The sequence below is a fragment of the Lutjanus erythropterus genome, chromosome 12, assembly GCF_056507025.1.
Source record: "Lutjanus erythropterus isolate fLutEry1 chromosome 12, fLutEry1.hap2, whole genome shotgun sequence".
In the NCBI taxonomy this organism is placed as follows: domain Eukaryota; kingdom Metazoa; phylum Chordata; class Actinopteri; order Lutjaniformes; family Lutjanidae; genus Lutjanus; species Lutjanus erythropterus.
In genome coordinates this window covers 2,333,513-2,358,456 of record NC_139328.1, presented here as the reverse complement: position 1 = coordinate 2,358,456, position 24,944 = coordinate 2,333,513, and the positions used below count along the sequence as shown (strand labels likewise).

General features: G+C 39.5%; 1 protein-coding gene across 1 annotated transcript in view; it reads left to right on the top strand.

Moving 5' to 3' along the window:
* efr3a (EFR3 homolog A (S. cerevisiae)) overlaps positions 1 to 24,944 on the top strand; it is a 152,308-nt gene that overhangs the window by 126,378 nt on the left and 986 nt on the right. Inside the window, exons 13-23 of the mRNA XM_084732830.1 lie at positions 2,775 to 2,826; positions 4,779 to 4,951; positions 5,157 to 5,232; positions 8,599 to 8,760; positions 11,569 to 11,700; positions 12,007 to 12,074; positions 15,031 to 15,158; positions 22,727 to 22,812; positions 23,950 to 23,998; positions 24,482 to 24,585; positions 24,674 to 24,723. Of these exons, the coding sequence (XP_084588956.1) occupies positions 2,775 to 2,826; positions 4,779 to 4,951; positions 5,157 to 5,232; positions 8,599 to 8,760; positions 11,569 to 11,700; positions 12,007 to 12,074; positions 15,031 to 15,158; positions 22,727 to 22,812; positions 23,950 to 23,998; positions 24,482 to 24,585; positions 24,674 to 24,723 (1,080 nt within the window). The remainder of the gene's footprint in view (positions 1 to 2,774; positions 2,827 to 4,778; positions 4,952 to 5,156; positions 5,233 to 8,598; positions 8,761 to 11,568; positions 11,701 to 12,006; positions 12,075 to 15,030; positions 15,159 to 22,726; positions 22,813 to 23,949; positions 23,999 to 24,481; positions 24,586 to 24,673; positions 24,724 to 24,944) is intronic.

The following is a 24,944-nucleotide window of genomic DNA, read 5'->3' as shown; positions in this document are numbered from 1 at the left end:
CAGGAAAGACATGCAACATTAGACTCACAGTAGATGTTTGAGGGAGTGTTTACAGAAAGAAAATATGCTCTCTCTCTCACACACACACACACACACACACACACTCCTTCTCATCCAAAGTAAATTGTGTCTCAGTCTGTCCTCACTTCACCTCCTGGACACCCTACAGTGAATTCAGCTTTGGGGTCACTGAGACGACGGCTGGTCGTCTCCTCCACAGGAAAAAAAGAAGGCAGAAAGAAAAACAAGCTAATCCCTTCGGCCTCAGGAGTGCAAGAGCAGATAATCCCAAATCAAACGAACACTGTCCTCCTCCTCCTCGTCCTCCTCGCAGGCCAGCAGGCTCGCTCTCCCTCCTCTCCTTTTCGGGTAATTGCCAGAGGAGAGAAATTTGACTCTGCAGCTGGTCGGTGGAAGTCTGATAGTGCTGCACTCTCATTTTAAACTCCCAGCATTTAAGAGCTGCTGCTGCTGCATGCAGGACGTTTACTCATCCTCCTCACAGAGTCACACTGAGGTTACAGATCTGATATCGTCCTTTTAGTAAATGTTAAATGTTTGCCTGTCGTCTGCTGGACTGCAGCTGATATGATGGAGCTAGTCTGACTCACCACATGTACTCTGGGTATAAATCTGGTATTGGAAGATTGTTTCAGTCGGCATCGCAGGATCTGCTATCTGTATTTTCAATGTCCCCAGGAAACATCAGGGATTCAGACATTTTAATGCTAGTGCTTAGGGATGCAGTCAAATTGAAATCGCAGTAAGGTCAAGTGCAATATCCTAATTGCAGAACTTGAACCAAATCACGTTTTTTTTGGAAAAGGAAAAAATGTGTGAGAAAGCAGCATTAGAATGAAGGACTGCAGTCCTGCAGAGACGTCCTGGCCTACAGGTCTTGGTCTTCACGTGTTTGTTTGGTGTCAGACCCCAACAAATATCACATCAGTACAATTTTAAGTTGTTTTTTTTTCCAGTGAAAAAGAAATTGTAGTGCTAGAATGATCATTCCCACTAATTGTATTGCACAACTGCAAAAAGTGAAAATAATTACAGGATGACTTTTTTAACATATCGTGCAGCCCTACCAGGGTTCCCCTCCCTGCATGCAAATGTTCCACCAAAACCAGTTCCCCTCCGACGCTATTTTGGCACCATCATGCATGCTGGGCCTGGCTCCGCCCAAGACAGATGTGATTGGTTTAAAGGAATCCAAACGAGCCAGAGCGTTCATAATCATTATTTTTTGGGGGTCCGTCCATCCGACTCTCATGAACACAACATCCCAGGAACACCTAGAGGGAAATCCTTCAAATTTGGCACAAACATCCACCTGGACTGAAGCATGAACTTATTACTCTGGACAGACACGGATGTAAACTTGACTAGTTGGCAGAAACATACATTCTAGTTTTAAATTCAGTTTAATCAGTCTGTTTTTAGATGTGTGTATCTTTTGTCAAGAACAAATATTTGGGTGAAATGTTACAAATTAATGCTATAAAAGTTTTAGATTTTAAAATAGATTAATTAATTAATTAATTAATTAATTAATTCAAAACCACTTCACAGTCCTACAAACTCCCTCCTGTGTTCCTCTGTACACACATTGCAAGGTTCGCTTTATATAATCTGTGTTTTAAGTATTTAACTTAATTAAAAAAAGAGAGTGTTCACGGTGTGTTAGCGTCACCTCAAGGCCGAGACACCAACAGAACAAAATATTTGAAGTGACAGAGAGACATTTTCACTTGCGGTGTTTATACGAAAATTGCTAGCGGTCCAGATGAGAAAAATAAACTGCAAACCAGGATGAATACTTTGAGTAACACATCTATAACTTTGAAGTATTATCAGATGCCAAAACACTGTACAGCAGTTTATACAGTACAGACCAGATTTCTCAACTCTGGAAAGTCACCATGGTGACGATCGCTGCATCGTCTGTCTGCTAAACTGCTCTGTTCTTGTTTCAAAGTTCACTTTGAACCGCTGCAGAGCTCTTTGGCGGTCGAGCCTTATTTTCCAGCCTCAGTTTTGGACCCCTGCTGTAAACCGGCCTCGTAGCCGTGTTTATACGGCCCAGCAGGGCTGAAAGTGTACATCTAGAAAATATATAATCACTATAATTCAGAGAACTTACTGTAGCCATTCTAAGTGCTGCTGAACACGAGTGTATACTCAAGAAATCAGAGATGTTGTTGAGTTTTTCCTTTGCCTAATCAAGGGTCTAAGGACGGACGCTGTACAGATTGTAAAGCCCTTTAAGATGAAATGTGATTTGTGGTTTTTAGGCCATTGTGCCCAAACTTTTTTCCCGGGGACCCAATTTTTTGACTGACCATTTTTACAGCCCTTTTTGCATCACTGTATATTATATTTGATGCTTTATTGAAATGGATACACATGTTAAGACTTTATAAACGAGAAATCGATCCATTTAGGCTGAGTAAACAGAACATTTTACCCTACTTCATAAATGAGTCATAATAAGTGCATTTAGATGGAATTTACAGGCTCTTGTTTTTTCCTGCACTGCAGATATGAATTTTAAATTTCCACCGTCGTCTTTTATTTATTTGGGACCCAGATAAAATCTCCTGTGATCCACCTGTGGGTCCTGACCCAGTGTTTGGGAATGACTGCTTTAGGCTATTTAAATTAAATTTGACTCATCTCGTTGATTTCGTATTTGCCTTTTTGGAAACTGAAAAGAGCCACGTATTGTCATGTTGGTTCTGACAGAATATTCAATGTGCTCTTTGATCACTCAGGCATCAGGGTACCAAGCGGATCCAGACCATGCTGCTCAGCTCTCTCATCATGGTGAGTCCCTTTCTTTTTTCATCTGTCTGTGGTCTCTGATGAACAACATCCAGTCTGCCAACTGATCAGATCAACAGCTTGTTTTATTAACTTTATCAGACAGGTTCAGTCTGAAGCTGATGTTTTCATTAGTGTAGAAACTGTATCTGTAAATCTGTCTCTAAGTACAGTTCATCTGTCCTCTCTAATGTAAACATCCATTATCCACATAAATCCACTGGTTCACAACAAGTAGTTTTTGTGTCGTCCATCTCATTTTTGTAAACGTGACATCTTAATAACGCCTTGAGGGAATTTCTTCAAACTTGGCACAAATGACCTGCTGGACTCGATGGGTTAACACTTAAATCCATGAAGATGTTTCCTTCTCCTTCATTATCGTCTGTGAGAGACGCTCATGTCACTGAGCTGAGGAGGCACAGGTGGCACCAACACACCCAGCAGTGATGCACACACTCACACTCACACTCACACACACACACACACACACACACACACACACACACACACACACACACACACACACACACACACGTGCATGTGTAGCAGCACACACACTTTTTTTCCTGCAGCATCCTCGTGCACCGCAGTCGTCCGTGCACACTCTCAGAGTCTGTCCTCGTCTCCCCTCCTCACCGCCACCTGGCCTCTCAGTGCAGCTGGAGGAGAGGTGAAAGGTCAAAATATTTATAACGCCATGCAGCTGCAGATGGGGCCAAGCAGAGGAGGGTGTGTGTGAGTGTGTGTTATCGATGTCGGTGTGTGATATCCTGTGACACTGCAGGCTGTCGGGGCAAAACCCAGATGTTTGAGGGCTGCTTGTCGGGGTAGTCACAAGTCAGCGGATGTGCTTTAAAAATTTGAGCTCTGAAGGAAGTATGAGCGAGGAATGTGAAAGGTCCAGAGATTTACATTCATATAGATATTTTTCAGAGTTTTCAGGCACATCTTGTGGCTTTCTTCAGCTGATGGATATCAGTTTGACCTTAGATTAGACTGTAGTCACACATCAACAAAAGTTCAGGCGGAAAGTTGCTGGATACCAAAACATTAACATGAATACTATACTTTGCTACAGCCAGCAGTTCTCCTTTCGAATTTTCTTTCCAGTGTGGAATATTTTTGTTTGTCTCTTTCACGTTTATCAAATCAAATCATTAATAATCCAGTAGAAGTAAAGTAGAGTTTTATGACAGAGTGAAATGTTAAGTCTGGAAAGTGGTAAAGCTGTCAGAGTGTGTATTTTCAGAGCAGTGGACTTTCGTTCTCAGGATACTAGGCTCAGCTTTACATAGACAGAAACTGACAGAGTTACAAAAAGATGCTCAACTTAGATCATATGACTGAACGTTGCTCCAGTGTTTTGAATTTGAACTGCAGTATCTGTTTTAAGTGCTAGAGTGTTGCATATGTCACCTTTAATGGGATCTCTGATTGCAGTTTGCTGGTAATTTTCTACTGAATTCTCAGCATCTGTTGTTATCGTTATAAAAACCCAGGTGTTCTATTGGTTTTTCAAACCTTCAGTTTGGATGCACATATTATGTAGCTATGTTTAACATTTCCAAATAGGAGAAAAGAAAGTTCTTTTTAGGGCTGAAATAGAGGAAGGCCTGTAGGTGGTTTGCAGAATACTCATGTTGACTAAACATTTTATATCAAAGCTCAAATGTGTGCTCAGATACAAGTTTCACAGGCCCCAAGAATCTTTTTTTCTAGCACATAGATTTGCGCTAAATCAGAATTTGAACCCCCTGCTGTTCACTCGGATCATAAATCATCAGATCAGAGTCTCGTAGGAGAGAAAAGGTCAACGTTTGGACAGTTTCAGCTGCTTGTGAACCTAACCTTTAAGCTCTGTTGAGCGGTGTTTCTCAGCGAGCCTCCCTGTGGATTAATCGCATCATGCTGTGATAATTCTGCTCACACCTTCCCCCCCCTCTCTACCTCAGGTAACCTCTGGCTTTAAGTCCAAATCCATGGCAGCTGCGTTGCCTCCTCCCTTCCTGGATCCGCTCTTCTCCATCTCTCTGATGGAGGACAGCGAGCTGAGGCAGCTGGTGCTAGAGATCCTGCACAACATCATTGATCGCCATGACAACCGCGCCAAGCTGCGTGGCATCAGGTACAAACTACACTTGTCTGCAGTGACATGTATCAATATGCACTGCTCATGTTGTTCTAATACAGCGTAACTGATCCATGTTTGATTTTAATCTTTGAGAGCATTCAGTGATTAAAAACTCAAGTGCACTTTGGTTTCGATATTAATATTTTTGATCGTTGTTTTAGCAGGTGCACTTCTGATTTTGTGTCTGTCTCTGTTGCAGAATCATCCCAAACGTTGCAGCACTGAAGATCAAAAGAGAGAAGATTTCTAAGCAAGACGTTGCATTCATGAAGAAGGTAGTAAATCCATTCAGTCACTGTGATCCTGCTCTGCTCTTTTTGCAGAGCTCTCTGTTCTTATATTGTCAGCTGAGGTCTAAGGACTGAGGACTGAAAATATACTGTTTAAAAATCATTTTAACACTGCAAATATCACTGCAAAAGAAAAGGTAACAGCTGTTAGCTTGTTTTTGTTCATACTTTTAGTGACCCAGTCACTAATTTGCAGTTTTCAGGTTGCAGCTCAGAGGGCGTTCTTGTTTCTCAGGGAAAATGTAGGGGCTTTGATGATGGCCAGGATACCATCAAATTTTTGTTGATTCATATTAAAATATGAATAAAATTTGTCTTCAGAGGACTACAACTCTCATAATAGAGTTGTAGTGGTTGCTGGTGTAATGCTGGGGTCAGAATATCAATCTGACAAAAAACAAATTATAAATACACCACCTGCATACACTACGAAGGAGTCTCTAACCCCATTACCAAACAGCTGAGCACCAGCAAGACACAGCAAGCAATAAAACACACAAGAAAGCGGAGTTCAGTGATCCCTACAGTGTATTATACAACATGTGACAGTACAAACACATCCTGTAAACAGTGAAAACTCAAATAATATACTGTCACTCTCGCAGCTTTTTCCACTTTTCCAGACAGTCAGTATGTACAAGTTCAACGCTCAGCAGCCGTCGCCAAAATGAACAGCAATAACAGGTCATCAATGTACATTTTCCTAAGCTGCCGACACAGGTGGAGCGCACAGTGTTATTGTTATAGTTACCGTTCTTGATCTGGACGACCCTTAGTCCATCAATAACTCTGCCTGTCATCTGTATTTTCACCAAATAAAGGCTTCAGTCTCTTGTTTGTACAATAAGTCATTTGTGCGTCATTCACAAGCATCTGAGGAAAGTGTGGCCACTTGTCAAAAAGGTTAAATAATAATTGCAAACGCTCAAACTCCATTTTAAATCTGCTGCCAAACTTGACAGCCTGTATTGATTTTTGCACTGTCTGCTTCTGTCTTTGACTGGTCAGTGGAGCTGCTCATGTTTCCAGACGGCTTTAAACTTCTGCTCAGGGACCAGTGAAAGTGAAAGCATCTCAAGACTAAAACAAAAAATTAAAATAAAAAAAATCCACGCAGTAAGAGTTAGCTTGTAGCAAAAAGTGAAATGGTAAGTTATCAAACTTTCTACTTAAAAAGTTCAATAAAACTAAATACAAAACATAAGACTGCATAAAATAAGAAACACAGAATCTGACTTGACTGAAATGATTCAGAATAAGAACATTTCGCAGCATTGATTGCATTAGAAGGATTCTTCAAGCTTCAAAATTCTTTTATTTGGAGTTAATTGGCCCTGACAGGAGAGGCCTGGTCCCCATCACCGCTTGACATTTCCAAAAACGGCCCACACTTTAAGCTGTTCACCTGTGAATCACACCTGAGCTGTAACCTTTACCCGCACATCACACACCTGAAAGAACAACCACAGGGCTGGAACTGTCACTGGACGTTACCTCCACTCGCTTTACCCACATCATCGTCATCATCATCATCATCATCATCATCATCATCATCATCATCGTCATCATCATCATCATCTTCAGCAGCAGCAGCAGCAGCGTTCAGAGCAGATGAAGCCACTTCAGTGACTCTTCCTCGCTGTCAGAGGTCATTAATGGTATTTAACTGTATTCATTAGTGGTGAATAGAAGTTGTTGGCCTTCACTTTCCATTAGGCTCCACATCAACCATGTAAATGCTGGAGCAGCGCTCTGACAACGTGCACTTTTCTTTACTTCTTAAAGACCATCTCTGCAAGAAGAGCCCTCTGACACACCGGTTCACATTCAGGCTGATTCAGAGTTCATGGGATTAATCTTTTCAGTGGACGACACTCAAATATTCATTTGCATTTTCAAGCACAATAACATTTTCAACTTATATCATGGAGCTGTAAGCTCTGGTTAGTACAATATATTCACTATAGGATTACAACTAATGATTTTCTTTAATTGATTAATCTGCTAATGTTTCTCGAGTGATCCCTTGATATTTTCGTCTCAAAATGTTAAAAAATGGTCGCCGTCATCTCCTAAAGGTGACACTTTCAAATGTCCTGTTTTGTCTGATCCAAAACTCAGATATATTCAATGTGTTATCAAAGACTGATACTGATACCAGTACCAATACCTTGACTAATAATCATCATCCTTCGACTGACCTCAACATCTGAGACACACATCGCCTGAGTTGTCTGCTTCCTCTCTTAGGACAAGGACGTCTCCAGAGCAGAGTGTCTTAGATTATCTGGTCTTTTGTTCTGTAGCAGCGACCAGCGGAGCGGGCTCTTCTTTTTGCCACAACAGCTGAGATGGGTGTTTCTCCACCTCTGAGCTTTTGGGGGATGGTTCCTCCACGAGAGGTTCTAGACGATCCTGGAGCTTTTTATTCATTGTCCAGGTGTCGGCACCATAAGAAAGGATACTTTCCACAAAGGCTTTGAAAAACTTGGTCCTGGTAGCTCTTGGTAGAGACATCCGGCTGCCACATTGGATGTAAATTATTAGAAGCGCTCCAAACCTGCCCTTTCCTTGTCAGGAAGTCTTTTCTGCTGCTCAAGACATATGACCCTAGTTGTTGAGAAACAACAGAACTATCCTTCAAGATCAAATGTACCTGATGTCTGAACACCTTCGGCCAGGTATTTTGCAGACTTTTCAGCTGTATGCCACATGACTACATGTCTTTGATACTAAGGTGAGGAGAGCAGCAAAACTGCGGACCACCTGGTGATGAGTTGGAACAGGTGTTGAGGAAAGCTGGCGGACAGACCCTGGAAGTGGAGTGAAGGTGAACGAGGAACGTATGGCAGTGCCTCCGTAACCCAAACTCCTGGAAGGATTTTTTTGGGTGATGTCCACAGCTCCATTGCTCAAAGCTGTGGGCAGAAGGTCATGGTTGCTTGTCACTGGGACTGCCTCAGAAACCCGCAAGACTAAAGCAGTGAAGACGCCACCACAGATTTAAAAAGACAGAAATCAGAAGACAGCTGTTGGCAGGCCTGAAGAACTCGAATTTTGCTGGTTGCAGAAAATAAATACTGCAGCATGGGCATGTGTCTGAAGTCACTGTCCATGACCTTCAAAAAGGACACGGTGAACTGTCTTTTGAAAGGAAGACAGTCAATCTTTTTTTCATTTGTACTGTGAATATAATCTGCAGAAGCACAAGAACAACTTTAATAACTCTATTTCATAAAACTTCCTATATGTTTCCTTTCCTTTTTTCTTTGCCTCTCTTTCCGTTACTCTGCCCTCGACCTTGTTTTTTCTTTTCTAACTTGTTTTGTTGTTTCTCTCTTCCACCTTCAGCACGGACAGCAGCTCTACCGTCACATCTACCTGGGCTGTAAAGAGGAGGATAACGTCCATAAAAACTTTGAGCTGCTCTTCACCACCCTGGCCATCCTGACCATCGAGCTGGCCAACGAGGAAGTGGTCATCGACCTCATTCGCCTCGCCATCGCTCTGCAGGTAACCGACCTATGTCACATAATGTTTCATTATAAATTTAGATGTTGTCACAGGCAGAGACCTGCAGTTGTGTCACCTTGCAAACAAAAAAATCTTCTCTAATGTGGTGTGTTACTGTAACAGCTTGTTTAGAGGTGGCCAGGATGAGCAGGACTCATGTTTCTCAAGCAGCCACCAAGACAAAATACTGAGACTGAACCTTTTTAAGGGTTTATTTACAATGTGTGGACGAGACTGGATGACTGGAACCTCGAGACAATGCTTTTACGTAAAAAATGTAATAATGATGAAATAATGAATGTAAACGAAAATTGTGAATTCAGTGAGTCCCCAAAACCTTAACTTCAGTAAAAGAAAAGGATGGAATAAAATAAAAGACATGTTTCCAAGTACCCAGAACTGGGTACTGACTTAAAGTACTGCCTCCTGAGTGGAAACTTTTTGGGAGGTAAAATAATGTCTGCGGAACTTGTCCGCTGGTCCCTGTGGTGGAAACACACCGAGATCCTCCAAAGGTTCCTCGTCCCTGTGGATAGTTCCTGCTGTGAATGCATGAAAAATTAAAAGGAAGAAAGCAGTAACGAAGCAAAGAAGGAAGGAATGATGGATGATAAGATGGATTTAAAAAGATGAAAAGATAAAATAATAGTAAGAACTTTTTTTGTTTTTAAAACTACTACAAGGAACTTTAATATTTTGTTGATTTTGGAGGCTCCCACTAGATGAAAGCAGTAGTGTTTCCATCATAATAGCCACAAAATATAACATCAAACATGAAAATTATTTAAATGAAAATCTCCCCCTGCGTCACTAATGTTTTTTTTTTTGCTTATGTAGGTCATACAGAAGCATCAGTTTTAAATTCAGACTGTTGCGTAATCAGTTAAAAACTCTTTGCAGCAGGTTTTAAGTTGCACACAAATAATTCATATGTGTACACAAGATAAAAAATGTCTTGCACTCAAAGGCTCCTTTGAAAGAAAAGAGAGAGAAACGTCACAGTACAGTATAAAGTACAGTATTTCATCACTTAAATGTAATTGATTGAAGTAGAAAAAATGAACTGTAAAGAAGTAGAATCTCAAAGTAAGTAAAATTACTCAGGTACCACTGGCTGTAAGGATCTCATCTTGACCCACAGAGCTTTAATCTGAAGAATCTGTGATGTGATGATGGTGTATTCGTGGCGTCAGGTGTCACGTTCCCGTGCTGTCATCTTCAGCAGCAGCAGAGGGTTTAATGTCATTAGACTGGAGAGCACACACAGGTCCAATAAAACCTCCACATGTGAGACGGAAGAGAGGTGTGAAAAAACTCTGTACACACACACACACTCCGACACACACGCCAGCTGCTTGTTTGTGTATCACGCTGAGACCTTATCATCCCGAAATGTCACAGTGTTGCAGACAAAAGGCAGACACACACACATGAACACACACTTGTTGTATCGTGTTTACCTCCACTGGGAATGAGTCCTAATGTAAGACATCTTTAAAGCCTTTGGAGTCTTAGACACTCGCTGTTAATTGCAGTCATGATGTGAAATAATGAGTTGCTGGTCTGCTTTGTTTACAGGCCTGCAAATTATTTTTCCAGTTAATTATTTATTCTATGAAATGTCAAAAAGAAGTGAATAAAATGCTTATAAAAACTTCCCAAAGCCCAAAGTGAACTCATTTAAATGTTTTGTTTGTCATAAAGCCCTAAATATTCAGTTTATAATGATTTGTGACAAAGAAGAGCAGCAAATCATCACATTAGAGAAGCTGCAGCTACAGACCAACTGGATGTTTTCACTATTTTGGCTTTAACCAATTTAATTTTCAATCAGTTACCAAAATAGTTGGGAATGATTTTCTGTTGATTGACTGCTCATTTAATAAACTAATCTCTTCAGCTTTAGATTGCACTCTTCTTTATTTACCCATGAGTTTCATTTTGAGACCAGAAAACATTTGTTTGCTTGATTAGTAGTTTCTGTAGAGACTAAAATTAAATATGCTTCATTACCTCACCACAAAATATTCTCTTACTCTGTGCTTATGTTTTCAAACTGTTCATGTCTTTAAGTTAAGAGAAGGCCAAGAAAAAAAATGATTTAAAGGTCAAAAAGATTAAAAATACACTTCAAATACTTCAGTACATTAGTATTAGTTAGTATTAGTTAGTGTTTGTTCAGCAGGAAAATGAAGCAGGAAAATGCTGCACATTTAAACTCAAAGTCAAAGGAAACACAGCAGACTCGGTCAGGGACAGTTCTTACTGGTGCTGGAAATCCTTGAAAACCATTGAATTTTATTGTAGCGTTTGCAAGTTTTGATTAAGTTCTGGATTAAGTGCTTGAAACTGCTTGAGATTGTAATCACGTTACTTTCAAATGGCTACCTGAATGAAAGAAATGAAACAATTTGTGTATTAGCTCAGACGGATCGTAAAAGGTACACAAGTTTACAGGTGACGCAGTTTGAAACATGAAGTTTCTTCTTTTAATTTGTCCCCCGTCAGTAGAATCATGAAATTTGGATAATATCTGATTTAATGTGATGAAAAAGTGAAAAAATCATTCTGAGTCTATGTAAATATTCATTTACCACAGCTGTAAGGTGCTGGTAAACCTCTGTACCTGAGAAAACTGCAAAAATATTTATGTATTAAAGTTCATCGAAGTCCCTCAGTGACAATAAATTAATGTGTCTGTTAGTGTCATTCATTGAGTGGATAAGTAAACCTTCACCCTCACAGTAATCTTAACTAGAGCCTACAATGATTTCTTATTGTTTGTTAATGTGTGATTGGTCTGTGCAGGACATGGCTCTGGCCAATGAGGAGAACATGCCGATGTTTATCCGCTGTGGCATCATGGCGTTGGTGGCGGCGTACCTCAACTTCCTGAGCCAGATGATCGCAAATCCCCCCTTCTGTCAGCACGTCAGCAAGGTGTGTGACTGACTCAGTCTGACTTCACGGTAACCTCTGGTTGTCGCTCGCTGATGTGGACGGTTTGATCTCAGAATTCTTGATTTCTTAATAAACAGACTACATTAAACTACTTCTTGCACATTGAATACTTCAAGTGTTTTAATATGCTGATGATGCACCGTTGTAGTTGTTGTCTTTCTGTTTTTATTTACCTGCCCTGCAGTGAAATGGTTCACTACTGAATACCATTTGCTGTTTCTGTATGATTGTATGATCACAATAAAGTTGGCCTTTACCTTTACCTTTCCTCTCTTCTCTCTCCAGGTTATCGAGCTGAGGAACATGGATGCTCCGTACCTCCTTCCAGAACACATCTTCAGAGACAAGTGTCCGTAAGTGTCCACAGCTTAATCGACGGAGGTTAAGGTTGTCTGTCTTGAGAAAGAAAATAACTGAAGGTTTGATTTAAGGCTCAATACTATTGAAAATGCAGTTTTACATCAACTGTGGAAAAAAATGGACTCTGCGATCATTATTACCATCCAGAGCCTGCATAACCAAACACAATCAAACCAAACCTCAGTGCCTCTGCTGCTACAAATGGAAATGTGAGTTTCAAAAACTGAATCTAAGGCATTATTTAACAAGACGAAGAATATGACCTGACATTAATAAGATAAAAAATGTTTCATAATAAATGTTTCTTCTTAAACAAAATAAAATCTCTGAGAACTTTGGCTTCTTTTGTTAATTAAAAACGTGTTCTGTACAAAAACAGGCTTACATTCATCAAAGTTGGTATCAGAAGTCAAAAATTAGTTTCATTAGATGCTTTCAGTTCATCAGCTCGAGTATGTTTGATTGATTTAATCTTCATTAGACATTTTAGTCAATGTATGCTGTCAGTAAAACATAACTTCAATGAATCTTGTCCTCAGATATACAGTCAGTCACTTGAACTGTATTTTTTTCTAAAACTTTCCTGAGATTCCAAAAACTTGAGTTTTACATGCTGTGTTTCACATATAAATGGCAGATTGTTCTCTGCCTGGTTCATGAAAAATTCACTTTCTTTGTTGTTGTTTGTTGTCTTTGTTGTTTGTTGTTGTATCTCAAAGAAGTCAGTAAGCCCCTGAGTCTTGTTTGTGAGAAAGGTCTTTATTCCAAAATGTTCACAAGCTGAGATTAAACTCACTCTCACTCCAATATTTCAGTCAAAAAACATCTCTGATAGAAGCGAGAGATCCTCTGGTAAATGTGCTGCATGCCTGAGGTGAGATTTTTGGAGATTTGCTTTAAAAAGAAACAACAACACTAAAATCTTGCAAAAACATGACAGCTTTAAAGCCAAAAGCAAGATCAAATTGTTCTCCTAAACCCTTAAATCTCTTGTTTTGTGCTTTAACCGTTATTTGAAGAATTCTTTTCCCTCAACATCCGATTTAAAATTCACTCAGTTTAAAACATTACAGTTTCTCAGCACAACCGTAGTCTTTACTTTTAGCCAGCGAGCAGTTGGCCTGCAGCAGACGCAGCTTTCTTTCTGTTGTAGAAAATAATATTATGTTTATCGGATGTCCACATTATCGTCCTCCTACATGGCAGGCCATTGTGATATTTAATAGAACATTTCTCCAAGGCAAAAACTGTATTCTCACTAGAGAAAGATATCCATAATAACAGTCTTACTCGTAGAAATTGTATTTCCTGATGTCTGTAAATTGTAGCTGTAGAAATCTAAAAATCCTTTAAACCTATAAGTAAGATAAGATATCTACAGTTCAGTTCTTTAGAGTCAAAAGCATTTCAGAAATCCACACCGTCATTCTTCTGAGGACAAATCACTTTTTCCAACGTTCTCGATATCTGCAGAAGATCTGGAGTCTGAATATCTGCAGTACACTGAGACAGGCAGAGACGGGAAGTCACTGAGAACAAATAGTTTGTTATTGTACTTGAATAACAGATTTTAAACTATCTGTACTTTATTTGAGTATTTATTTGAGTATATATATATATTTATTTGAGTATATATAAGTTTTTACTTTTGCTCCCTACATTTGAATACAAATATCTGCACTTTCTACTCCTTACATTTTCAAAGAAGACAAAAATGACACAAAAGACCTAACAAGATGAATACAACTTAACAAGACCAACATGACGTAAAAGATGACGAAAACGACATAACAGGATGAAAATTACACAAGACATAAAAAGATGAAAAGAAAGTTACAAGAGGAAAACAAGATAACAACACATAACAACTGTTTACTTTAACTCCCTACATTTCAACACAAATAACTGTATTTTCTCCTTACATTTTCAAAACATGCTGTAAACACTGTAAAAAGACGTAACAAGAAGAAAAGAACATACAATTACACATAGCAAGATGACAAGATAACAGTGAATGAACAAGACTAAAATGGCATAAAAGATTCAACAAGATGAATATGACGTTATAAGACGACGGTTACATCAAAGATGTTACAAGACAAAAACAACATAAGAAGACAAAAACAGCAGACCAGAAAAAAAACAAGACAAAAACGACATAAAGGATACATCAAGACAAAAAAGATGTAACCATATGAATACGATCTAACATTTACTTTTCCACCTGTGGTGACTCACAAAAATGTGATTTCTACAATTAGAATTATGACACAATGCAGTTTCAAAAATCTGCAAATGTGATTCTTGATGTCTGAGATTAAAAGCCCAATACACATAACTGTCAAAAGTTACATAATTTGTCTTGGTAACATTGTCACTGTGGACATCTGAAGAACAGTACAACAGTACAATAAACAGGCCTATAATTCCCTGTAGTCAGGGACCGTCTCATTTACTGATTTGGATCACTTTCTAACTTTCTTTTCTTAATATTTGCCTGGAAGAGGACAGAGAGGCAAATTCAGACATTTTGGTGTCATTATTTTGATTTTTACTTCCAGTATTTGCATGTCCCGGAAACACAAATTTAGCCAAACTGAAAAAAACGAACGTCCACACGTCCTGTCGTCATTCTCAGTTTTACCTAGAGCTCCAAAAATCACCAGGCATCTGCTGATAAAACCTGATTATGACATTATAAGAACCAGGATCTATTTCTGAATTTAAATCCCCCTTCTAGTATCACCCTCTGCAGTGAAAAGGATTTAAATTTCTAAATTTGGACGCGAGCGCTTTAGAGCTTCTGGTCGGCTCGGTTCCGCCTCATTTAGATTATCTGGACACCCCAAACATTGATCCAATCCATCACCAAACCATCCAAATCCACTGTGGGAGATACATTTTCATCCTTCTCATCTCTCTTTTCATCCCCCTCCTTCTTCTTCCCAGAGTCCCTGAATCTCTGGATAAAGAGGACAAACTCCTGTACTTCCAGACAGCCGACATGGCGGAGTGTCTGGCAGGACCGGGATACAACGCAGAGAGACTCTCCATCCCATACGTCCCCCAGGTCACAGGTACGACCAACCAGATCACACTCCGCAAACTACACGGAGCTTTACAGCCTCTTTTATGGAGCTTTGAGGGTTTTTAAAAAATGATCTATTTACACTTTTTAGTCTTTTGGAAAATGCTTTATGTTAAGGATTATGTTGGAAAGGTGCAATTTTCAACATAATCGTCAATATTTGAAATATTTGAAATCCAGAAACCCTGTTGTTGTATTTGTTTGTTGTCTCAGTTATCTAAATTATTAAATTAAGTCTCCAAAGATACCAAATATGTCAGGTTGAATTTTGCAGAAAAGTCTATAAAACTATGCATCTGGAATATTTTCATTGATGGAATGATGCAGCATTCATTGTCAACATCATGTTGCTTTAAAAAAAAAACAAAGAAGTTGATCCAAAAAATATATTAATAAATATTTTAAATGCAAAAACGTACACTTTGTCAACGAGACCACAACATCCACAGGATAAAGAGATAATTTAAAAAACTGCAGTTGAAAAGAAAGAAATACAATTTTTACACATATTACAGAGATTATCAGACAATTTCTAGTCCTTTGTTTCAGGATGTCTGGCAGGAAATTCCAATCAAATTCCTCCAAAAATTGATGCCACACCCTGTAAAATCCCTGAGAGGATCCGCTGGTCAAGTCTTTTAGCTTTTCAAGCTTTAAATGCAGCATTAAATTTCCAACCCAGAGCCGATCTGTAGGAGGGGTGGATGATTTCTGGTTTAATGAAATAAAGCGTCGAACCAGTAGCAGAAAAAGGCTGCGGCGTCTGACTGGACAACAGATACAACCACCATGAAAAAAACTGCAGTTACAGCATCAGGGCTGGTTTCCTTTTTGCAAATATAGAGGAATCTTTTTCTTTCGAAATTTAAATATATTTAATTCAAGAGTAAAATCAAGAGTTTAAGAGAATTTGACAGTCAGATGAGAGGAGTTTTTTTAAACTCTCATTTCCCACCAGGACTGCTGACAGTCTTGATGAGGATTTAGCCGAGAAAGGCGTTGAAGGATTAACAGCTTAAGTTTTTGGGGGTTTTTTTCTTAGTGAACAGAAACTAAACTTTTCATTGTGTTGTCAGCTTTATTACACAGAAGGTTCTCACAGTTGTTGTCGTCTTCTCTGGCAGTTTAAAGTTTAAAAGGATATTTCATGTTGAACAGCATGAACTTCTGCAAGATTTTATGAACAAAACTAGCTGCCTCTACAGGAATGATTAATCCTCGACACTCATTTTCTTTCATTTTTCAAATTCTAGCCCTGAAAGTCCTTTTGAAATCTGTACAAACCCAAGGCAAGGAAGATGTCATTTCAGTCTTTCAAAGGATCTGTTTTACCCTCGATCAAATAAAGTGATTAAATTAGACAGTTATGGAAAAAATCCAGAGTGAAGCTAGCAAACACAGAATCTTAGAAATTAGTTAAGTTTGATTTTGTCCAAGTCAGACAGGTAAGGTTCAGAAACTTGTCTGTTATTTAGCTCGTCTTTGGTCTGACAAACATTTTGCCTCTGTTTTCTTCCCTCTGCGACGCTTTCATGTAACATCAGTGCTTTACACAGTAGGAAAAATCCTCCACAGGTGCAAGCAGACGTCCAGAGGTAACCAGCTAGATTAGAGCCGTAGATACGATCACCTGCCGTCACTCATCTCCTGCCATTAAAGCTGGCTTTAGTTTAGCTGGACAGACTGCAGAAAAAACTGCTTCACAAAGCATTATCCAGGCATTAGCAGCCAAAACAAATTTAATTAGAGCTTTGATCATTTATTTTTTTGAGTTTATGCACCTTTGAGGTGTTTTTTTTTTACCACTGGAGACAAACCACTGTTTGTGGTTACTACAAGTGGTTTCCACTGTTTTTAGTTGTTTCAAAAGTTTGACCGCAACACACAAGACGTCTGTTGACATATAATGCACTGCGGTTTGTGCCGAGAAGTCACATCACAGTTCATTGGAAAAGTGCACAACACAAGAACAAAGGCTGTGTTGTGTTAAACTACCTTTTCTGTATTGACTTTACATATGTTCACATTTGAGCCACCAAATGTAGAGTCTTGGTGGCTCTTGGGTCCAGTGCTCAGCGTCTGTCCCTGCTAAAGTATGTGCACTGATGCCTTCAAGTGTCCACATCACATTTTGTAAGATGCATATTGGACCATGATTGGCTCCAAAACCAGTTGTGATGTGGAAATCATGCATGTTGGTGCATGTCTTAAGACTCAACCTAACTTGAACTCTAGTGTCAAACTCAAACGGTCAAGTGAAGCGAGTTCATGTTGCAGCTCTCTCATTTCTGTGAGCAGTGAGACCAACAAACATCCAGTGAAGCCAGTAAACTCTGAGACATCCTGGTGTCCAGAGGAACTGATAAAACCAGTGGAGATGATTTGACTGTAGCTGTTTGAAAAGCTGTTGAGTGATGCTGAATGCAGTCTTGTAGTGACAGATCCCCAGGTGCATCCTGAGTGACAGTGGACTCACATCCCGGCAGGTTAGAGGTCTTTCCACTGAGCTCCTCAGGACCCAAACTGTCCCACACCCTTAGATGACTGAACAACTTTCGATAAAACCTCGTAGCTTGTTAGTATTTCTTGTTGATGGTTGCTGTGTGTAGCTGTAGACATCATACTGTACACATAAAGAGAACGGTTTTATCATTTTTTCAACCATTTTGCTTGCATTGCATCCGGAAATGTTACGGTGAGTACATGTAGACTGTAAATGTTGCAGTAGTTTGTGTTTGTTGTTGTGCGTAGTGCTGTCGCTGTAGGAAGTTATTTTTAATTTGTGCTGAGCTTCAGCTGCTTTTCGTTGCTGCAGGTGCTGCACATTTGGTCCGTCCGAGCCTGTTTGGTGGAAGTGACTGTTAGAGTTTTATATGGTGCTTGATGAGTTTCAGCCACAGAACACCAACAAAGAGTTAAAAAAGGCGAAAAGCTGCACAGAGCTGCAGAGTTGGTGTTGATTCGCAGTGAGTTCAGGGCTGCGAGCACCACTTTCAAGTTGTAATCATTTGTAACTGTGAAAGTTTGTGCCAAAATCAATTAACTTCTCTCTTAACTAAAATCTCCATCGCAGACACAGAGAGAGATTTAATTCTTTACTGGAACTTTTGAGAACTTTGACGTGTCAGTTACACAACTTCTAATTGCAAATTGTCTTGACAGTGCTGACCTTTGAGGGAACAGAGAGAACCAGAGGGTATAAAGTGTTCCACAAAAGAGATGCAACATAATTTAGTAATTTGTGAGCAGGAGTTGATGGTACAAACACACTTCCCTGGATTCTGTTTAGCAGCCAAGCAAATTAGCTTTCTGTTATAAATCCTGTTGCTGCAAACCCATTATTCTGTCCAAAACATTAGGATGTATGAATAAATGTTTGTTTGTGGTTTTTGTGACATTTTAATGTTAAAAGTTATTTAAATGAGCATGTTTGTGTTGTTTTTCTCCGGGAACACACTGTTTCATTACGGTTTCTTTTTAATTTGGTGTTTTTCAGCATTTTTGTTTCAAATACTTTCATTTTTCTTTCAACTTAGTGCAGCTGAAGGAGGCTAGTAGTCAAAAGCAAACACTGAATTACTGTTGAGCTAAAACTATAAAAGGACCTAGCTAGCTTCCAGCTAACAGGTAGTTGTGGAGCAGAGATTAGAGCTAAAGACACAACATTTACTGCATCACAGAGACGTTCCAATACCACTTTTTACTTCCTGATGCCTGGAGAAAGAAAAAACGGAGCCAAACAGAGTAGTAAGTCACGTAACCAAGAGAAAATGTCATCTGGCTGTGTTGTTGGTGCCAGAATTGATGCAGTAATAGCTGAAAATTGAAGTTTTATCTCATGCCAGCTGCCTCTGCCAGTCAAAAAACAACACGACGACTGTGGTTAAACACGATAAGACAATAAGATGAAGAGAGGCTATTTGCAAGCCACAACAAAATAAATAAAAAGAACTCACAAAATGTCAAGAAAGGAAATATTCTCACAATATTCTATTTTCCCTCCCTAAGACGAGCTTAACTCGTCATTCATCAGCTCAAATAAATCCTTAATTCATCATGTTCGATGTGAAAATATTCTGGCTCTACAGGCTGTTTTCGTCCCGCTGATCTTCCAGCTCAGTGGGTGTGTTCTGTGCTGCTGAGCTGCACCACAGAGCAGCACCTGTCAGACCATTATTAATCAATAAGTAAAATAAAATGACCTAATTCGCCCCAAAAAAACAACCGGCAGCTGATTGAGTGAGTGTATACTGGTCGACCCGTCTGCTCCCATTGATTTATGTGAACTTTTTTAAGTAACACTCGCAGTCCTGGAGAGAAAGTGACCCTACATATTCAGTATTAATTAATAAACAAGCCAGCAAAACTTGCTAGCCGTTGTGTCCTACTAGAGGTGGTGTGAGCCGGACGTGGTTTTAGGTGTGACGACGGCGAGAAGCTGACTTATCTCAAACAATGGCGACTCTTTAAAAGGTTAGCATAGACACTGTGATAGCATGGTTTCGCTCTTCTTCTGGTTGGCTTTGGCTTTTGTTTGGCGAGTTGATCTGATTGGTTGAAGTTAGCCCATGGTTGATCCAGTCACTACCAAGTGTTTTATTAAAGTGCCCACCCTTTTCCAAACAGTTTCTGTGGACGGCTTCCCAGATGGTTCTGTGCAACAAACCATCTTGTGTGTCAGGTTACCTAAGCTCCACCCACAAAAAAGTAGTAGTGTTTGTTTACGCATTTCCAATACTGGTAAGAGGATCAGAACAATAAACTCATTTTTTATTTTAAAATTAAATCTACTCTATCTCTAAATAAACCCACTGTTTTAACAGAAATACTGAGCACACAAGTCTTTAGTAAACTTTCATCCTTGTCTTGAGCATTTGTCACAAAACTCCACAGTTTACGTCTCTTTCCTGAGTTTTCAGTCTCTGATCCTGACTGCCGGCTTCTTGTTACGTCAGTGATCCTAATTAAAGATAATTCTGAAGGAGTTCTGAGTCGTAGATAAGACTCGAGAGCCGAAGCAATAAGAGAAATGCAAACGCGCAGCTCTCTTTCTCTCTCTCTCTCAGCTCTTGTCTATTCACATCAGTTTCCTGATGAGTGGCTCCAGGCCGTCTGCTGAGTCATACCTGTTCAAAGTGCACAACAAAGGTCACTCTGACTCATGCAAACAACAATTACAAAGTGCTGCTCTTCTATGTTTCTCCTGTCGGTCGCTTTTCACACCTCATCTGATCTGTTACTACCCCGATCCTGATCGGACGACCTTGATGCTGTGGTGTTCCTGCACTTGAGAGAAGAACTGCATTTCTCTGGTTTTTATTTTTACCAGTGCAGTGAGGATGAATGCCGAAGTGCTCGAGGCGGTGGTATTAAGACAGGTCCTCCTGGGGGACGAGGTACCCGAGAAGTTTATCTCTCTGCAGGATCAGATGGATTTGCTCCTTGCTGTATTAAACTAGAACATCAAAATAGAATCTCAGTCTGGCTGAGTGGATAATGGAGTTTGCTGTTAGGGAGCAGAGAAGTCACTGCTGTTATCAAGGGGCCACTGAGAACAAGTCAACAAGCCCTCATATCTGAATGACAAAATGGGTGGTATGTCACTGTCTTACCGAGGGACTTTAGGAAGGTGAAACGCCTCGGTTCAGGTCTTCATGGTTCGAAGCAAACAAAACTGACTCCTGGTAGGAGACTGGAGGTGAACAACACTTTCCAGCAATGTACCATGACCTCTTATTCAGTGGTTACACCAGCATATAACCATTGACCCACCCATTTTTGCCTTGTGCTCAAATGACAGTTGAGCAAGCTTGGTCCACTTTATTCTTTCCTGTTTCCTGGACTGAGATAAGCTTTGTGCTCAGCTCTTCTTTGCTGAAAAGAAAACATTTTGAAGATAGTTGAAAGATTTTTGCTGTTAAAAGCCATATACATTCACAGTATAAGTTAGCTAATGTTAGCAAAGCACTAGCTAACTAGGTAGCTAATCTACATTAATTATTAGTTGGCTAGCTATCAGTTAACATTAGCTAGATAGTAAGCTAGAGTTTTGCTAATATTAGCTAGCTTAAGATTGTTTGAGGTACCAAGTTTGTTCAACTGAGCACGGACCAAAAAGAGGCGGGACTTAGGAAAGGTCAATAGCTGTGTTTCCGTCAACTTCTATTTATGCATATTTTGAAGTGTCGTATTGTCTGTGCTCGTCTGCGAGTTTTTGCCTTTTTCAAAAAAAGAGTTATTGCACTTAAAGGAAGGTGGATAAGTTCTGACATTCACCTCACCTGACTGGTCAGCTGTTTCCGCTCCGACAGTCTTCTCGTGGTTCTCGTGGCTCTGTAATACACCTGATGATGGCTCCCTGCGGACCTGATGGAACCTTCCGCACATTAATACATGAAACTAACAGAAATGTTTAATTTCCATTGTTGTTTTCTAGATTGTTTGATCGGTGCTCTTTTAATTACGAGCTGGTGCCACCTGCTGCTTATTTCGATGAACCGACTTCTAATAATTGTGGATGAAAACAAGCATTCGATTGTATTTTAGTGTACCGATTTACTCAAAATTCAGTTAAAGTTTGCACTACATTTGGATGGAAACACGGCTAATCTCAGTCTGCAGTAGTCAGGATCATAATGTAACATAATAAGAGGTCACTGTCAGGAAAACTCAACTCAATTTGAAGCCTTTGAACAAATGTCTGATGCTGTGGTTTTCCTGTTGAGGCCAAGAACAAAAATCTAACGTCAAATACAGCAGGCAATGCAAGCAGACATGCATATGTGGATTTATCCAGAGCAGCTGCCAGTCGGAGCAGCTCTGTCATCTTGTTGGGGTTGAAGCGCCTCCTGGACTCAGCTCAGTTTGTCTGAGATGCTACTTAGATAAACACAAATTTCACAAGAAAACTCCAAGGGGCTTTCTTTGTCATTAATTGAAATACCTTTCTTGTCATGTTGTTGTCGTGTGACTCCGACCTGTTCCAGCATCAGGTCTCTCTGATGAAGGCTTGTGATATTTGAGCTCTATCATCTTTTTCTTTTGACTGTTTGTGGAAATTCAGTTTGCAGTTGATGGTCACACAGGAGTAGTTTTGTAGTTTTGTTGTGTTTGCAGTCACTTAGCAACTGATCACAAAAATCAATCAGCAGTTGTTCCCTTTTCTAAAACAATGAATAATTTAGTATTTACTGCTAAAAAATCAGGAAATTATTGCTTTTCTTGGGCTTAGAGACACAAGTTGTGAACGGTGTGTTGTAACATGGAAAACACGACTGCCCTCGAAAGCACCATGAAGCTCAAACATGGATTTCAGTGCTGAAACTTTTGAAAACTACCCAAATCATAATTTAATTAAGTATCTCTACTTGAAACAGTTGACATCACATCACACTTCAGTGTTGAACAGACGGTAAAACTTGGACTTTATATTTTGCTTCTTAGAATTTTGCTTCTTAAGTTGCCTGTTTGCTGTTGTGTGTATTAATTATTCCCCCAGCACATATGTGGATTTAAAGCTCATATAAATCCCCGGTTGAACTCTTTCTCGTCCTGCAGATGAAGATCGTCTCACCAGGAGGAAGAGTTTTGTGGACACGATCTCCCTTCAAGTTGACATCATGTCCAACAGCCTTCCGGACAAGGTCAGTGCAATTTTCTCTGAGACAGACGATGTCACAGGTCAGTTTCAGAAACAAAACACACACTCAGGGAGAAGATAATAGAGTGGAAGTGGAAATGTCTCAGATCGTCCTGGACAGACTGTGGTGGTTAATAAAGAGGTGACAGAGCTCTGACCTTCAAAACCCCAAAATAGAGATGTTAGTCAGTGGTGGAGGAAATATTTAGGTTCATTACTAAAGTAAAAGTACTAATACCACACTGTGAAAATACTCACTGCAAAGATACTCTTTAAAGTCTAGAATTGAGAATATTACTTGAGCAAAAGTATGTAAGTATCACTGGAAACAATTATGGAAAATAATAAAAGTAAAAGTACAAGATGCAGAATTTATGTGTGCAAAAATGATAATGTGTAAAGTAACTACAGCGGTCAAAAAAATACAATATTAAGTGCAGTATTTTCTTGTGAGATGTAGTGGAGGAGAAGTAGAAAGTGGCATGAAAAGAAAACACTCAAGTACCTGAAATTTGGCATTTAGTAAGAGACATTTTCAGCTTAAAAGCACAAAAAAGAGAATTTCTGATTTTTTTCCCTCACAAATGTTTCACTTTATTATCTCAGAGACTATTCAAGTTTATCTTGTAAATTTACCACTTTAATCTCGGAAAATCAGAGTTTTTTGTTGTAAATTCATGACTTTAATCTTGTAAAGAGATTTTTCAAAGCTCCATAATTTTATTTAGTCATTATTTATTTTACCTACAAGGGCCCTAATATGCTGCCGTACGATATTGTGTACTTTATGTACCAATATGTTATATTTTTATAAGACCATGAAGTAATAAGACACATTTAAATTAAATAATTTAAATTCTCAGCATCACTGGTTTCACAGAAGAAACAGGTGGTGGTCAGACTGAAATGTAAAGACAGCTCAGAGTTTGAGGGGTGTGATGCCATTCTTCTTATGGCCAACTGTTCTGAAACCCCAACAGTCCCAGAAATGTTGTTTCCTTTAAGTTTCCTGCACAGAGCTCCGTAGGTGATCATGCTGTTCATGCTAACAGCCTGAGGCGTTAAGGCTGATTGATCAGCAGGCTGACGTCACGTTTTGAGGAAAAATCTTTGATCCCTTTGTGTCTTTATTCCTCTGCAGTCGCAGCTGGCTGAGGAAATCACGTTCGAGACCCTGAAGAAGGCCATCGGTGAGATCAAACACAAGTTCTTGAGACTTCACAACTTTTACTTTGAGCCTCCTTTCACCTTTCTGCAGACTCGCTCAAGTGTCTTCCTGAATACAAATGAAATACGAGATCTGGCTCTTTGTCAGGAGCTCCGTCGTCCTTCAGGACGGTGCTTCTTTGACAAGTGGCCAAGATGCTGACAGTAAAGTCCTGTGATTTATGAAGATTTACTGAGTGACATGACAAGACTAAAAAACTATATTGATTTTAACAACACTCCAAACAACAACACTTTTCTGCTCATGAAAAAACAACTTTGACATGTGAGCTGAAAAATATATGCAAATAATACTATTCTTCTATCTAATCTCTGACTGTCGAATATAACGAATGTCATCCTAAAGTAGGTTTAAAGTCTTTGGGATCAAAGCTACGTCAAATGTAGCTGAGGAAGGTGGTGATTAAAACTGTTTCAACACGTAATTCACGTCTTCCTGTGTTCAGATACCACCGGTCTGGAGGAGCAGGAGCGGGAGAAGAGGCGTCAGGTGATGGAGAAGTTCCAGAAAGCTCCGTTTGAGGAGATCGCTGCTCACTGCGAGTCCAAGGTACAAAATAAAAAAAATAAATGATGAAAGAGATGAACGTTCAGGAATGAAGAACGTATACAATGACTGAATCTTGATTTTTCTCCAGGCGAACATGCTGCACGACCGACTGGCACAAATCTTTGAACTTACGATAAGGTCAGTCAGCTCTTTTTTTTTTTAAATAACTTTTGTCAATTTCCTTTTAAGGATTTTGTTATTTATCTAAAGTTGTTGTTTTCCTCAACCAGAATGAGTTATAGATTTGTATCTGTTCATCTGAAAGCAACAATCACATGACATCTAAAGTAAAAACTGAAAACAAAATGCAAACTTATTACATTTTACATGCTAAAAAAGGGTAAAATAATTTTATTTCA